The following is a 17563-nucleotide window of genomic DNA, read 5'->3' on the forward strand; positions in this document are numbered from 1 at the left end:
TAAGATAACGATATCATTACTTCTGTCTCTAAATGCACATTTTGGTAGCATAAACCCACCTAAATTGTTACTAGTTTAAACAAGATATTTAAAGGTAAGTAACAATTAGAAAGGACTGATAAAGGAAGGATGAGCTTTACAACAGGGTAGTCTTTAATGCAAGCACTATGCTCCAGGCCCTACACAGGCACTCCTCACTGTGCTTGAGTTGTCTCCTTCACCGCAGAGGAAACTGCTGACTGACCAAGATATTAAATAAAGCACTGCTTTGGGTTACTACTGGGACCAGATGATTTAATCATCCTGGTTTAACAAGGCTTACAATCACAGCACACAGCAGAGACAGGTTTAGTAAGAGAACAAATCCCAACTGGGACAAATGGGTCTTGGTACGGAGTCTCGTAGCATTACAGAAAAACTCACCAGGATGGCACAGCACTGCAGAAGTCTTAAACAGCCCTGCCAGGAACAGAGCCCTTTGGGGCTGAGCATCGTGCCAACAGCTAGGAAAACATAACCTTTCTCCATAGGGCTCTGACCTAATTAGAGACTAGAGGCAAAATCCAAGAGCGCAAACCATGTGGGAAAGGAGAAGGAGAACAAGGATAAAAGGAGTGGATATTCTTCATCAGGGAGTTTTCTAGGATCTCTTGTCTTTTAAATAAATAGCCAGATGTCCCAAACATTTTATCTCCCAGTTTATGTGTGTCAGGCTGTGTGCAGGGAGAAAGGAATGCAGTGCAAGGCTGTGTCTGACCTGCTGGCAGCGCTCCCCTGACACTGGTCCTGCCCAGGGATTCAAGCCTGCACCACACCTTTTCTTCTGCTGTAGGGCTACTGCAGCATGTCCTCTGCTTATGCTGCCTGTCTGTCAATCCCCGCTCAAGCAAACCAGCTGTGCTTGACACAGGGTGTCCAGGGCAAAGAAGTCACAGTTCAGTACTGCAAGTAAGTGGGGAAAGGGCTGAGTTACTGTGGTGTGTGAGAAGCTCTGCATGTAGCACACAGAGCCCATGCTGAGCCAGGCATTGGGTATGCAGGACACAGCAGAGCTGAGATAAAAAGCCCAGGATGTTTGCATCATTGTGTAATCTATGGCTGATTCTTCTATATGTCACAGCAGAAAAGGATCCTGTGAGGGTTTCGAAGGGTGAAAGGCCAATAACCTCACAGATTCACCAAAGGAGGCCATGGATAACAGCAGTGAGGAGCTGTTTGTAGGAGGCAAATGAATTGATAGTGACCCCAGAGTCCTGTGGCAGATTAGTAATGCAATAATAAACAAGAATATATGTGCAAGCAGGATGAGGCTTATGAAAAGTCCCTTCAGCAAGCAGCAACCTTGAGCTGTTCAAGAGAAAAGAGGAGACACCTAAATGACTCTAGGAGTGAGAGTCACAGGCAGAATGAAGAGCAGAAACCTTTTTAAAGAAAAACTCAGTTTTCTCCAAACTGAAGTTTTCTGTGAAAAACTGCTTTCTTTCTTGTTTTTCTCCTAGCTCAGTGGCTCTCTGAACTTCCTTCTCTTCTTGTTTCCTGACACCTTGTGCACTTTGAAATCCTGTGGAGGTAAGCAAGCAGTAACAATACCCAAAATGTGTTTTGATTGTGTGAAGTTAGTAGTTTTTGTTGGAGGGAAAGGGAAAATAATAGTAGAAAAAAAGTTTCATTTTGTGATTTCCCTCCCCCACAACTTTTCCTCCTTATTTGGGAAGGGAATTGTCTCAAGGTCAGAAACTTTTATATGTTGCTGAAGCCAAAAAAAAAAAAAATTCTCTATCCCTCAACACACTTTTCATCTGAAAAAAATTCAAAAGGCAGGAAAGAAACAAGTCAAGAGCTATCAAAACAAAGGGAGTACAAAGGTGAAAGACCAACGGACAGGCCTGAAATATGTTTGGTTTGTGTGTTTTCACATTTGAAAGACATTTCTGTTAAAAGGGAACCGTAGCATAACATAAAAGAAGTTTATAGCTGTAACAGAATACAGGGGTTTGAGCCAACCAGTTCTGTCTAAATGTGCCTGAAGGGTTACCCCAACCCAGGCAATAGCTTCCAGAACTACAATCCAGGTTACAGCTTTTAAAAACAAGCAAGAAGTTTTGTAAGTAGGAGTTCCCTATGAGGAATATGAAACAAAAGAAGTCGCCTAAAAGTCTCCTGTGACCTAAAACACTCTGTTTAGTCCAAAATAGTGCACAACCTCTCTTTCAAGGACAGAAATACCAGAACTGTTCAGTCAAGTTGGTTTGGTAAGTCAGCTACAGAAAGCAGGCACAGCCAACAGGACAGGCACAGCCCTGTGGAGCACGGATAGCGTAAGGAGTCTGCGGCACGGAGTAAAGTAGAGCTGCCAGAAGGAGGAGTGAGAACTAGCGGGAATGACTAGCAGGGAGAGGAGCAGCTAGGAGAAACAGGTAATGGTGCCAGATCAGCTCAACCTAAATTGGCTCTTGCTACCCAGCAAGACATAATAATCTCAAATCATGAGTGTAATTCATTACCAGGGGGGAAAGTAACCAGCTGGCTGAGCAGCTGCTCTGTGGAGGAAAACACAGTGAAATTGTTATAGTTATACTTTGGGAACTAGCTATCATTACCCTCTTTGTTGTCTGGCAAGGCTTTTTCTCACGTAAATGAAAATACCTTTTGTTGGCCATCAGTCAAAAGCAATATGAAAGAGGATTGATCACTCTGAGTGTCAGGGAAGGCCACAAAAAAGCTGGGAGGCCATATCAGGAGCTAATTGAAAGGAAAGATCAAGGGAAACAAATGGAGTAGAAAAGAATGACTATTTTGGACTCCTAAACCAATGCCCAAAATAGCATATTTTTTTCTTAGCATAACAGACCCTTATTTCATTTTTAGATAGTCCCAATAAATCCTATAAGACATTTCCATAAGGGGTAAAACTGGAGTAGCAATGATTTTGAGAGTTTAGAGCAGGGATTTCTTAATCAGACATCCTGAGATGAAAAGTTCTAGTCATGAAGCTTTCAGTGACCTTTGGCAAGTTGTTCAACATCAACCTTTTAGAAAACCCATAATCCTGAAATGAAAGAAACCTTAATAAGAAAGAAGAACTACTGTTATTATTGCTTCTTAAAGTTACAGGGGAGAAAGTTTTCTGGAATTCCAGTCTACATCTATTCAAAGATCTTATTTTTCTCCATGTCTTTAGTGACAATTACATTCTAGCAGTTGTTTTCAAAAACCATACATATTTCTGGAGAAAACTCTATTTTATTTCTTTTCTTCACCACTACAACCCTCCTATTTTTGTAGGGCTAATCAGTAACAGACAAGCCTAATTCTTTCTCCTCCTTTGCCACCACAATAAGAGCCAAGGATGCCTTTCAGGAACAATAAACTACACATGATAGTTTCAGGGATGCTGCCATGCAAACAATCCTGGGATAGAAAAAGACAACGAGGACATGATACATAATGACTACAAATTCTGATTAAGTGTACCAGCAAATTTTAGCAGTTCCTTTAGGACTGACTTCCCTGCAGTTTTCTGCAAAGCCAATCCTGTATCAGGAGACACTGAATGTCTGGCAGAATGGTTACAGGTGCTTCACACCACACAGGCTTTGGGCTCTTGCATCCTAATACATCTCACCCACCATTAGGTAGAGAACTGAAGGTCTGGTCTGAAGAGCCTACCTTATCATTATTTCCCTGACAGTCAAGAATAAGAGAGGGAAGTATCCAGGGTACAATTCAGATCTTAGAGTGAGTCATTCTCTGAAGATGCCAGTGTCTCTCTGTTGACCATAAAAGGAGCCCACGCATTAGGCTCCTGACTTGGATGATTCAGTTACGATCCTAACGACGGGCAGGATAAATACAGACCATGGATAGTTACATCTACCTACAGAGAACTAACTGCATCTTTATATCACCTTCTCCATTTCTTTATACTGTGAGTTGTTTCCTCTTCATCCACTAAAAGACAGATCCAAAACTTCAATGAGTCAATCAGTAAGATTTCAGAGGGTTTCCACAAGGCCTTCTTAGCGTAAGCTCTCAGTTAGAATCCAAACATTTGCAGTTCAAGAAGCAGCAAAACAGACCATCTGAAAGTAGTAGGTCTTGAAGGACAGACAGTGCTCTGAAGAAGAAAACCTCTTTTTGACAGACAAAGGAATTTTATTTTTCAGTTCCTCTTCTCACTTCAATAGGTTCAGAGATCAAGCTGGCTGGTTCAGATTTCTACAGATCCTATCTCCCAAGACAGCTGTGAAGCTCATCAAAGTGTTCTCACACTGCTCATACATCAGTCTTAAGTAAACTTCAGTTGGTAACTGAATCTGGCCCCTGAAGTTTGACATCCCTTGCACTACTGCTCTGTGTATAAATTAAAAAGTGATCATTATTATTTTTTCATCAGTGACTCTTTAAAAGCACAAAGAACAATTGTCTTCTTGGCTTAATAACCATATAGAGGAAGAAAGAGGAAGAACGAGAGAAAGGTTGTTTCCAGATAATTTGAAGTTACACTTTAAATCAAATTATGAAGAGGATAGTGTACTGTTAACCAGTAACCTTTAAGGAATTTCCAGAATGATATCATTAAATGAAAAGTTAAAACTATAGTTCTTTGTGATGAATTTTGGCACAAAAAAATACAGGATAATACTGGTCTAAATTTAAGAGCACTGTCAGAAGTTTAGAACAGAGCTCCCTCTCTCTCTCATGTGAGTTCAAAGTATTTAAAGCAATTTACTTCTTAACCTGATAGCCTAAGACATGCCAGGTGTTCTTACACAATGCACTGATCACTGGTTACAGAGTGCAAATGTGACTGCCTGGACAGAAACACAGAGCCTGCCTCTGTACCAACAGCCACTGTCTGAACATGCTCAAGTATCAATGTGCCAAGTATTTGCACTCTCAGTCAGGAAGCTCTGCTCTGGCCTTTTGAAGGGCAGATTTCTAAGCCAGAGTTACTGGCAAGTTGCTTTCAGTTGTGTTCTTTTTTCTAGAACCCTGTCCTGTTTGTGTTGGAAACCCTGAGCGCACTGTCTATAAATGCTCTGTGTCTTCACAAGCTAAAGGAACTAGGGAAACATCCATATGAAATCACCAGAAAATAGGTGGGCAACATTCTCATTCTCCTTCCTAGCATGGCTGCCTTGTGCAGCAAATCCAACACAATCTGGTCACTGAGAAGTAGGGATTGTGTAGCTGTGCAGGGTGCTCTTATTCTACTACTCTCTGCCGCCACCAGATCTTAGAGGTATGTCTATAGCCAGTAGAAATCATCTGAAACTCCTGCATAATCCCATGCTACTGAGGGTCCAAATTAAGGAATGGCAGTCCTCTTTGAAGAGTTCAAAATAAGCAAATAAGTCACACAGCAACGTTTTTGTTATTTAAATGGCCATGCTGTTATTAATTCCTTTCATAATATCTGCAGGATACTAATCAGCACAAATAAACCACCACTTTACTTTCAAGACAGAGCTAGTTACTTGTTAATCCTCTTCAGAAGATGAGTGGGGCCACAGGTCTATTCACTGCCTGGACTCGCACTCACATTGACTGAAAATGTGCCAGTTCCTTTGGCAGGAACAAAAGGAATGGAACGAAAATTGCCCTAAAAAAGCAGTTGCCAAAATGTTTTATTGCATGGTCTGTGATGAAGACTGGATGGAAACAAACAAACAAAACCCCCTTTTACTACTATTGTACCATCCTTTACTGCATAAATAATAGAGCAGAGAAGATTTAACAGCATAAGAGGCTGTTAGAGACATACCTGGGTTTGGAAACACATGCACATATTATTAAGTTGGTCCTTTAGAGCTCTGTAGGTAAAAGTTGTATGGTCTATCAGAATTTTGTGGTGAGATATTTATATCAAATAACAAACCAGGACATTGTGGCCTCACCAACTGCTGGAAGGATAAAGTTATTGAGAACAAAGGGATTTATCTCTAGGTCACGGATGACAAAAGGTTGCTTTCCCTCCTGTTGCATCCCATCGGGAGAAGGCTGCCAAGAAGTTTTACTGGTATTGATTCCTGAGTTCCTTCTCCATTAATTTTTGGGGGCAATACAACCATAATTAGAACCTGTACTCACTATCACTCATGGCTGGTAAGGTCACATATACCTTCTAACCTCAGAGAACTTACAGCAGTAATACCTTGAAAATATAAACATATAAATGAAAAACATTAAGTGCATCTCATGACTTGATCAATTTACCAAAGGGGTTGTGAAAATTCTCTAGGATGCTTTGAATTGTAATGTTTTAATTAGTGGTCTGTCAGGGGTAGCTATTTACAGGCTAAATCTGCTCAGATGGCACACAGAGCATGTGATGTATTTCTGCAGGGTGCTGTGGCTGAAGTCATCTGGTAGTAAATATAATCCTGACTTAATTTTTCTTTTTCTTAGCAATTGTTTATGTATAAATCTCTTGTTTTACAAGTACTATTATAAAAAAAGCATAAAAGGAGATATATAGTCTGATTTCTTCTGTCTTTGAAACAAACTATGACACGTTGGAAAACTACAGAATGGTGGAGAACTCTTCATTGCCTTGAAGTGATCAAATGATCAAAACAACTGAGTATGCATGTGCATGTGGCAGGGAGGGGGATGTACAGACCTAATCCTCTAAAATCTGGTGTGAGAGCTAAATGAAACATGAACTGCCTCAAGTACCCTAGCATTCTTCTGCAAATGAACTACATAGATCACATGTATCACATGAAGTGTTCAGCATTCTCAGATAGCGTATGGAGACAGACAGACATCGTCAGGACACTCTTCCATACAAATTATGTCGGAATCATGCCCTGATCTGTTTTCTCTGCCAGTAAAAGCCAGACACGTTACAAGTTAAAGTGCTTGGTTATGAAGAGAGACAGCCCTTCCTCTGCAATACTCTGCAATCTCCCACAACAATGGCAGCTGGTAAATGTAATGTTATCAGAATGGCCACATGGCCTTTTTATCCGTCACCAGAGGCAGATAACCACGCAAGGGAACCAAAACTATGTCCATTAATGTATCTGGGCATGAAGCCAACAGAAGGCAAATCCCCAAATTTAGAGAAATCAGATGAACCTGACACTAGTCCAGCCTGATCTTTTCAATAACCAAGAGGATTTCAGACAGCGCTACAGCTGGTAAGGCAACAGTCCTAGCTCTCTTAGTACCCCCACCCTCTTGTTTGTTAGTGTCATCTTGCTGTTTGCCACTGGTCTTCATCTGGCATGATGGGCCTGTTCCATTTTGCCATGCAGAGCCACCACAGCTACCTCAGCACTGTGTACATAGCCAAGAAACGCCCCACACAGTACCTCTACATCCACCTGTTTTTCAGCTCTTCCTTTACAGGCAGCCAACACAACCAAAGTGAAGCAAGAAGAAAGTAGCACCAGCCATGACCTTGGGACAATTATGTGAGTCTGTGGAGAAACAGGCTGCCTGTGCCAGGCTATGTGTTGTATGTATGTATGGAAATGACAGAAAGAACCGAGAATTTCTGTGAGAAGCCATAAGGCCTGTAGAATGAGAATAGCACTTTGACTATTCTGCCATGAAAGTGTGTTAAAATACCAAGTTCAAGGTTTGCCCAGACCACTTCAATAATGCATCTAATGGGTCTCCATTTTCCTTCTATTTTAACAGGTATGCTTCAGGCTTTAAAACTTCTCTTGAATGAGTTTCTTATAAAGTAGAGAATTCAGATGAAATTCTTGCCCATATGAAACAAATGGGATGGGGGAGGCAATGAGGTGGAGAACAGCCTTATAAACTTCCTTCACCTCTTTCAAAGGCTGCATGGTAACATCTGCTCCTGGTACAACCCTTATCCTACTCTTGCTCTTTCAGTGTTGATGTTCATAGGGGCAAAGGGAACATATTAGATGCATGGAGAGATGCATGCAGAGGCTGGTAGGATAAATCAGAATCTAACAGTGCAAAGCAGTGGAAATTTGAGCCTACACAAGAGCAATTTCAAATCTCAACAGTGATGGAAATGGTGTTAATTTGCTGGTAAATCGTCTGCAGAAGGGGAAGACCCAGAGCAGAGAGAGGTAAAAGGGAAAAGGTAACAAAAATTGAAGAATCTGCAGCAATTACAAAATACCAGTGTAAATGCCAAAGGGATTTTTTTTCCTTGCCTGCAGGACAGAATCTCATCACCTCTTCCCACAGCTGTGTTCTAAAAGGATCAAACACTGTAGCTCTTCCCTATCCGAAACCCTAGAACTTCTAAAAAGCAACTGAAGCAATTAAGTATTTTACACACTTAGCAACCCAACATTTTTATAATGATCCTAAATACTTTTAGTGTTAAAAGAGTTCCTTGTCAGTTCCTGCCTGTGCAGAGCCTCATAACAGCTCACAAATTGTCTTAACTGCTATTGCTTTTGTGTGAATGGTGCTCTACTTCCTGTAAAGGCTGCAAATGCAGTTTCACGCCATTTATTTTCTTTCCTTCTTTAAAACACTGTATATTCATTACTCATTGTCCTTAGCACTCCATTATTTACCTTGGTTCACATGTGCAAATGGATGTCATTGTATTAATACATAGATATAATAGCAAACAGTCTTGTAAAATGTCTGATGGTGTGAAGTAATAGTTATTTCTAATGATATTTTATAGCATAACATTTCTTACATTAATATTGTAACCTAGCAATCCATAGTGTTTACACTGTTTTTTTCTACAGCACAACATGTATTTTGATTGTGCTGTGACTGTAAGGATTTTGTGCAGTTCAAACTAAAACCCAGCTAGAATCAGAAGTATTTCCTTGACAGTGTGAAACTATCTGAGAACACAGCCCTGACCTGCCATTAGTACATACAGCATGTAGTCTGGCCTTGCAAATGGTGCAGAGTACACCAGGAATTATATGAATGAGCCCTGTTTAACATATCTTAATCCTTAAATCCAGTCCAAATGGCACACACTTGGCCTACATAAAGCCTTCATCCAGCTAATTAGTTTTGCAAGGCCTCTATGTGAACACTTGATATTGATGCCCAAACACTTGATCCCTCTGGCAAGACTCACTAGAGTAGCTAGATGAGGAATTATTGATCTCTCAGGATCCATAAGTATCTCTTCTTGGAGATGTGTCTTTCCCAAAAGCTATTAATAGCTATTAATAGCAGACTGAGAGGATGCAAAATCATATTTGAGTCTGTATTAAGAACGTGCAAAACAACAAAACCTGTCCCTATTCACATCCACTTTTAAAACAAGATTGACACAGAACAGGTGACATGAAGAGAAAGGTATAGATGAACAAGTGAGGGAGTGAAAGTTCTGACAGAGAGATCATCTTTCACCAGAATTTTTACTGTACTAGCCAACAGCTGGAGAGGGTGAGCCACGGGACATCCTGACAGGGAAGACTGCATCTCTGAGAACACATTTAATTTTGAGCTGGGTGGAAAGGGGAGTATCTTCCTTAGAGAAACTGCACTGTATCATTACCTGTCTAGAAGACAGCAAATTCTAATAAACTCTAAGCTCTCCTGTCACGATTTGTTCTCCCATATTTTCATTTTAGACTTGAACCAGGAAGAAGTCAGTTAAGGTTATTAAATTTTGACAAGTCAAGAAATTATTACAGATAAATGCTGCATATCTTTAGTGAAAACATACAGGTAGAGAGCTTCATCTGCCAACTGATGGGCATTTAACAAAATAAGCATAATAGGAATTGCACGACAAATATACAGGTGTTTATTTTCAAAGCCCTCATCAACATCCTCAATATCTTCCTCCTCCTCACGGAATCTACAATTCATATTTCACATTTAGCTGATAATTTCATTTATGAGTTACAAAGCATTTATCTTGAATAGTACAGATGTTTAGTGAACAGAATGATTCATCTCTTCCTCTCTACTTTCTAAGTAGGACAAAGAGATGCCTCCAGTGTGTGCTAGGATGGAAAGACGTCTGTCATTAAGTTGTTGCTTCCCAGATAATAACTACCCATTAAGAGAAAAATTTGGAAAGACTGCTGCCAACAGAACTCACACAGAGTATTGCTCTCTAAAGCAACGGTGCTCCAGCGACTCTTACTGCTTCTTTCTTTTCCTCTCACCAAAAGTCACAGTACATACAAAAGACCTGTTCCTTCTGAAACCCAGTGACACAGCCTCATTGCCTTGTATATGTGGAGAGTAAAAGTCTGAATGGGTTTTATGAATGAATCTCATAAATGCTTCTACTGAATTCAGAAGATGTAAGAGAGAAAGTTTTGGTTTGGAAAGAGTGAAAAAAAAGTGTAAATCACCCTAGGGAATGAAGAATATCTAAGATAATATGGATTCTTATTGACATTATATACCACAATTAGAAAAATCACAAAACCATCACAATTTACAACCCTTGATTTTTGAGATTGTAACCCTAAAACTTATTAACTTTGTATAGTTTGCTGAAAGTATTCTAACATGCTCTATTTAATATATAGCTTATGAATTTCATTACCATGCAGCATGTTTGCTGACATATAATGAAAGCAAAGTTGCTTAAATTAAGCATTCACTACATTCAGTCCCAGTTTTAGTTATATATATACGGCACGAATATTTTTGTGGGTTTAGAGGAAAAATTAGGCAGGTAGAAATAATGGCAAACTTTTCAAGACTGTCAAAGAAATGGTCATACATATTTGCAAAGGACATCTACAGCTGCAGTTGTGCTGGTGCACACTAACAGGACCCCAGATTTGCATGTTGAATTAAAGTTGCCTGTCCCCTCTCCTTGTTGGTTCATGTCTATTTTGCTTGTGACAATTTTGTTGCTCTGTCTCCGCCTCATTTTTCACTTGGAGGAAGGCAATGACATAAAGAACCCCAGGGACATTAGAATGCTCCATAAACATGATTACAGCATTCAGGCTCTTCATTTAAGCAAGTACCATATTGCCACCAACATCTGCTTCGGGCTGTAATGGGGCCCATTAACAAACCACACCATCCTGAATGAGCAGAGCCCTGTAACATCTGTTGATTGTGCTTGCATATTAGGCAGCTACAAACATGGCATCTCACACCTACTGTCACTTATCCATTCATATGGATTCCTCTGGGAGAGAAAAGTTATTCACCTGGAGCCTAAGTTCTCAGAGGTGAACCTGTACCCTATACACTGTACCTCTGTGAGATGGGCTCGGAACATTGGGGTGTGAAGTTCATTGGAGCCAGCAAACTCATAGCAGAGGAACATCTAAAGATCATCTAAACACCACCACTAAAATGTCTATGTTGTTTCCTCACAGGAAAGTGAAATACACCACAGTTCAATGGCTTTTTACACTTGAAATTCTTTTTTTTTATTAAACATCACTTTCTCAGAAACAGTAGAGCACCTACAGCTAATTGCTCACTTGTGGAAAACTGAACACTGAAAATAGTGTCACATTTCTTATGGGGAATGGACTGATCAATAATCAATGGACTGACTGATGATTGCCAATGTGAAACAGAGATGTACTGAAAGGTGAATTAGGATTTTAGCATATATAGAGCTGCCTGTGAAATCTTGGTTATGGGAATAGCCTCTAGACGAGTCACCAATCTTTATGGGCTGAAAAGAAATGGTCATTTTTTATCTCTTTTAGTAGTGATATTACCTGTTGAACATCCTGCTGGAACACACAGAGCTGCAGCCTTTGATGTAGCCGGACCTTTCTGTGCTGCCAGATGCTTTCCAGGCGCCGTTGGTGATGCAGGACTTCATGTACCACATCCAACACCTGGTGAACAGCCTTGGAGTAGTTTGCAGTAGCAGTGAGGGATTCAGAATTCCCAGGGCTCAGGGGACGCTGTAGAACATCCAGCAAGGCTTTTCCATCCTGGCTCACCTGAGTGAAGAAAGAGGTCTACTTCACTGCACTGATACTTAAACATTCAGTAGCAGACAGAGAACATTCTAGCTCATTCTTTTTCCCCTGTGTGTTTTCCTTATTTAAGTCAAAAAGGAAGAAAGACCTCATCACATCTCTTTTTGACTTGTAGTTACACATTCAGCACTTGCCTTTGCTTCCTAGTGAGCCTGCTGTGTCACTCAGCAGGAGCAGAGGTACTGCACTGCTGGGACTGCACGCACACATCCCAAGGCTATGTTACATTCTGACACTCGGGCACTGAAAATCTTTGACATATCCTGGCTAGTGACAGGTGGCATTTGCAATAGCCTGCCTATTTCTGTGAGGAGGTGGCATTTTAAGAAAACCACAGATGGCAGAGTCATTCATATTCTGTATGATAAAGGAGAGTCCTTTCTTCGAAGGATTACTAAGTATGTCTATACGTTGAGAAGTGTGACATTCCATTCTGTATTTCATTTATTTTCACTTAGTGGCAGTGAAAAATAAATTAGTATATGACAGTGATTCTTTTCTTCCCCAGGAATAGCTCAGAGGAACCTATGGTCTCCATTTTCAAAGGACTACAGTTGGTTAGCTAATGCAAAGCCAGCCACATGTAACTTTTTTTGAGAATATTAAAATACATTTACAGATGCAAAGGCATTTGGGAATTTAAAGAAAAAGAATGACAGATTTTTTATGCCAGAATTTTTTCCTGGAACATTCCTGGAGCACTTTCATATTGCGGGGGCAATATGAAAAATGGAACCATAAAAACCAAATTGCTATTAAAAAGTGTGTGCATGCACTGGTTCTCTAGAAATGGCTTTTTGAAATATTTTTCAGTTGCAGGTTACAAAATTAAAATATTTTTTCAACAGAAATGGTGAATGAGGACGCTCTTGGAATCCCTCTCTTTTCCTGGTTCAATTTTTTCTTTTCCCTCTAAAACAAACTGCAATGAAAATGACAAGATTTTCTGAAAAGTGTTTTTATTTCTATGCAATCACAATTACCAATGTTGCCAGGGAATAGATTAATGAATGTTTTTCATCTAGTTTAAATTTTGAACATTATCAGTCAAAGTTAAAACACATCTCAAGGATTACCAAGTCTCATTTGTTTCTGTATTGTAAGTTGCTTGTTCAAATGTAGCAAATATCCTTAAATACCCAAACTTTTTGGGTATTTTTTGGCAAGTCATGCCACGTCCCAGTCTGTTGCAGCACTGTGTATCTGGTGCATTTTCAGAGAAATCAAGAGACCCTTTGAGATTTATACTGGCAAAAACTGGAGTCAAATCTCATCATATTTATGACTGTTGGGTGGGCTTAGGTAAATCCTTGTAGATTTTTTTAAATATTCAAGACAATTTGAAATAAGATCCAGAAATAACTGGCCAGTCCATAGGGAGTGGCTTTCCCTACTAAATTCAGTTGCTGCTGAAGATCAGCTGGAACAATTTTCACATGCTGGTGCCTTCTGGGGTCACAGAGGGAACAGCAATAGTGGATAGTGGTGATATGAGGGAGGACTTCAGGAGGAAACACTGAGGCACAGATGTTACCTCGGCAAGATTATGGATATGGTATTATCTGATACTCAGGAAGAAGCAGCTTCTAGACAGGCAAAGAGATAAGGCATAGTACATCCTATTTTATCTGTGGGAAGACAATCAGCAGCAACTTAATCACTGGGGACAGGAAACCAAGGCTATGGACACATTTGGGTGCAGCTTATTAGAAACTCCCTCTTTGCACTGGCTAAAATTCACTGTCTATGTTCACTATGCTCCTGTTACTGGGCTCTGGGATTACAGTTGGTCTGAATCAGTCCCTGGGTGGTGGTACAACAGTTTTAGTATAGTCCCTGCTGATTTACACTAATAGCAATCACAGCAGAATTGGGACTAACAATGCAGGTTCAAAAGTTTGCCCTGACTGCAGAGAATGCATAGAAAATATGACGGACATGCTTTACTCAGGACAACTTTCCTGGAAAGTTTGTGCCATAATATAGATCTATTAATACCTACAGCTTCTGCATTGTCTCATACTCCTTTCTCCTCTACAAGATGTAGGCTTTGATCTCTTGCATGGCAATTTGTTTCTGCTGTCTATTTAAAAAGCCTCAGAGACTACAAGTTATGATTTTTCCCTGATGGGCATAGCCTTCTAGTTATTCTCTGCACAGCCAGAGATAAAACCCAGACTTTAAGGGCTTCTGTTGTCCTGCCAATAATCATTAATACAAATTGGAGGCTACTAGAAGTGCTCCAGTGCTCTCCAATTTACATGCCTGTCCTGTCATACCAGACTAAATATACGGCAAGGAGCACGCTGACCATGAGGTAACCAGTGGTACTCAGTATTCACAAGGATTACATACATATTCCAGAGTTTCATATCTTCTGCAGCTCTGAAATTCTTTGGCTTAAAACCTTTATTTTCCAAAAGTATTTTTGTTGTGAATATTACTGCATTCCCAATCAATAAGTTCAGAAGATTTGTGGTCTCAGAGTTCTCCAATTGAACACATTTCAGAAAGGAAGAGAGCAGCTTCACAAATCGAGAAGCTACCTACTGTGCTCTTGCAGTCATTTCCTTCTCCTTGTAACTGCAAAAATAAATCAACAAATCTCTTTTCATGTGAATCTTTTTTAATTTTTCAAGGACTGTGCAAGGAGACAAGCACTAACAACCCAGCTTAGTCACATCCCTTCACTCACGTCTCACTAATGACGTATTGTTAAGCATTGCAAAAGTCTTAGGCTGAATGGAGCCCATATGACTTGAAGTCCCAGTAAGGTGTAAGTGCCAGTGTTGCATTTGTCAAAGCAAACTTGATACTTTCTCACTTATTTTGAAAAGTATAGAATTGCTGATGGACTTCATGGGAAAATTTAGCTCATTACCTGACACAACACACATATACACTCCTGTCATCTGGTGATATTCCTGCATTTTGGCTTCATGGTAGGAAAAGGATAGGCAGAATGCAAAAGTTATGTGACCTTGGGTGAAGCAAAAAATAGATTTTATTGTGCTGGTGGAATAATCTCCATGGATGCCCTATACATAACTAGAGAATAAGTTAAAATCTGCAGATATTCCATAAAGAGGGTAAGAAAGAGTTCCAGAGCCTTGCAAGTGGCTGGACTAATAGTGCCATCTGTGAAACAGCTACGATTGGCACTGGGGAAAAAAATGGGGTTTAGAGTGAATATACCATGTAGGAACAGAGAGTGAAGAGCAGTTATGGCACAGTGAAGAAGATGCTCTTACCATCAACCATAACTGGAGAAAGCCTTTCTTTCCCTCCTAACCTTATCTTTACTCCAGTAGAGGTCTGCAGTAGATTTTGTCTCCTCAGTAGATTTTTGTCTCCTCATCCACAAGAAACACTGGTGGAGCAACATAAATACACCCTGGCTACAGAAATCAAGAGGAGATCTCCTTGCAAGAGGGAAAGCTGCCAAAGGTATACACCTTGTGTGCCTCTCCTCCCTCCAGCCCTGCTCTACCCAAAAGAAAAGCAAGGCCACAACTAAGTTCTTCAAAGGAAGAGGGCCTGTTCTGCCAGCAGCTTGGTTTAGTGCAGGAGTTTTCTTAGATGTGGATTGCATACCATGTCCATGATCTCCAGCTCCACTAGTTCCAAGCTTCACTCAAGCTTAATAAAGGAAATAAGGCAAATAATTATGACTACAATTATGGCAAGATGGATAAAAAGAGTCTTCCTAAGATTCTTTGGATGGCTCTTAGGTTACTGAAGTGAATTTGAACTGCTTTGTTATACTCTGTAAGAGAACATAATAGGCCCATAACATATTAAATGTTAGCTAGTATCCTATTAAATATCCATATTAAATGGTTATTTCAAGGAATGATTACTCTTATTTCAAATCTTTCAGAATTATAGAAATAGAAACAGAGATTTTAAGTGACTGCAGGAAAATAGAAACAGGAGTTTTCAATGATAATGAAAAGGAAAGAAAATGCTACAGTTTTCATCCTACCATAGAGAGCTCTGAGGGAAGAGACATTGTTTGCTATGAGAAGGGGCATTATACAGATTGGAGATTAGGCATGTGGATAGGAGGCAGGACTCCTAAGACTTTTCGCCTTACCACATGTGGGAAAAAGGAATGAACATTTCTGAAATGAAAGACTATAACCTTTCTGGCAATTCTACATACCATTTAAAAATTTACTTATTAGTAAAATAGTATAGAGATGTTTTAAACAGCTGTGCTTGTGACTAATTATAGCTTTCTGAGGAAGCATCAGCAAAAGCAATATGGATGTTAACAGTTGCTTTTGGTAATGAGTTTTAAACAAATTTTGATTTCACAAAATCTAACATTGGGGCTTATAAACAAAATGCCAGTTTCAAACATTATTATTTTTTATTTAATCCCAATATGACATAGTTTTTCAAAATATTTTTAAATGCAACCTAAAAAACTTAGTTTCACCTGACTGGGCATTTGTATGAAATTCATAGTTGCAACTAGAGGCCAACAAGACTGTTCTGTCTTTGCTCACACAATCCACTGTTCCCAAGAAGCCTAAGGACTGAATAAGGAAGCACCCTTTGTCATTGCAACCCAGACTTGATCATTCTAATTGACTAACTCTCAAAATCTTGCAGGCATTTGGGAAAGAAGAGGTTTGTATCTAACATTCCTTATATTTATCATCAAGGTATCTGCACAACTGCATTGTGTATGTGTGAGTGCAAACCACCAAGCCTAGAAGAGCAAATCAGTTTCTCTTCTGTTTTATACTATAGATTCTTACAAGGCCACGATGACCAGAACAAGGGCTGGGCATGTAGGAGAGCTGCTATATTCCATAATGCAGTCTTCACTTGGTGACTTACTAAGTACAGCAAACACTACCACAGTCCTCTAGTCCAGCTTAGAAAACTGCAAGGAGCACAATCCTTTCACAGCCAGCAAGACAGTCAAGCATAACACAGTACAGGGAAATGAGAAATGCAAATAAACCCAAGTGTTCAGGTAATTTTGACGTTTACTTTCCAACAAACCTGAGTCCTGGACACATGTTTAACAGAATATAACAGATAACATATATGGATTCCTACTACCAGGGTAAAGTGCAGGTTGGCCCATATTTGGGATGAACATCTAGACTAGTTTCATTCCTAAAAGGATTCTCCTAGATGCCAGGAAGGTCCTGGAGCCCTTCTGCAAAATGACATGGACTAAACACAGACCCTGGACTGCACAGTCAAAGGCACTGAGTGTTGACTGTCAATAGCTTTTATTTCATGCTGCAGCCTGAATGGGGGAAAAAGCAAGTAAAGAACTTCATGTGGATTGTGGATTTTTTGGACAAAATGCCAGAGAATTTGCCTTAGCATTCTTGCCACCCTCTTTTAAAGGAAAAAAAAAATCGCATACCTATTTAGGTTGGAAGTATTTTACAACAGTATATACAAATACACCTGACATGGTGCTTAGGGACAGGATTTAGTAGTGGACTTGGTAGTGTTAGCCCAGCAGTTGGACTCATGATTTTAAGGATCTTTTTCAATCTAAATGACTCTAGATTCTGTCTAAAGCACAGTCTTTTGCAACATTCATTGCACTTAAGACCTTACATGTCTTCGATGTTGTATATTAAAGGAAAACGCCTTTGGCATGCTCTGTGCCATCAGCATACCCT

At 39.9% G+C, this 17563-nt stretch overlaps 1 protein-coding gene across 11 annotated transcripts in view; it reads right to left on the minus strand.

Annotated features, from left to right (window-relative positions):
* KALRN (kalirin RhoGEF kinase) overlaps positions 1–17563 on the minus strand; it is a 330405-nt gene that overhangs the window by 243913 nt on the left and 68929 nt on the right. For all 11 annotated transcript variants that reach the window (XR_003915798.1, XR_003915799.1, XM_029959838.1 and 8 more), the window contains exon 7: positions 11634–11864. Coding sequence is in view for 9 of the 11 variants with exons in the window: in XM_029959838.1 (XP_029815698.1) it covers positions 11634–11864 (231 nt within the window). In the remaining 2 variants the exon portion in view is untranslated. The remainder of the gene's footprint in view (positions 1–11633; positions 11865–17563) is intronic.

The sequence above is a fragment of the Manacus vitellinus genome, unplaced genomic scaffold, assembly GCF_001715985.3.
Source record: "Manacus vitellinus isolate BGI_N305 unplaced genomic scaffold, ASM171598v3 scaffold_22_pilon, whole genome shotgun sequence".
In the NCBI taxonomy this organism is placed as follows: Eukaryota; Metazoa; Chordata; class Aves; order Passeriformes; family Pipridae; genus Manacus; species Manacus vitellinus.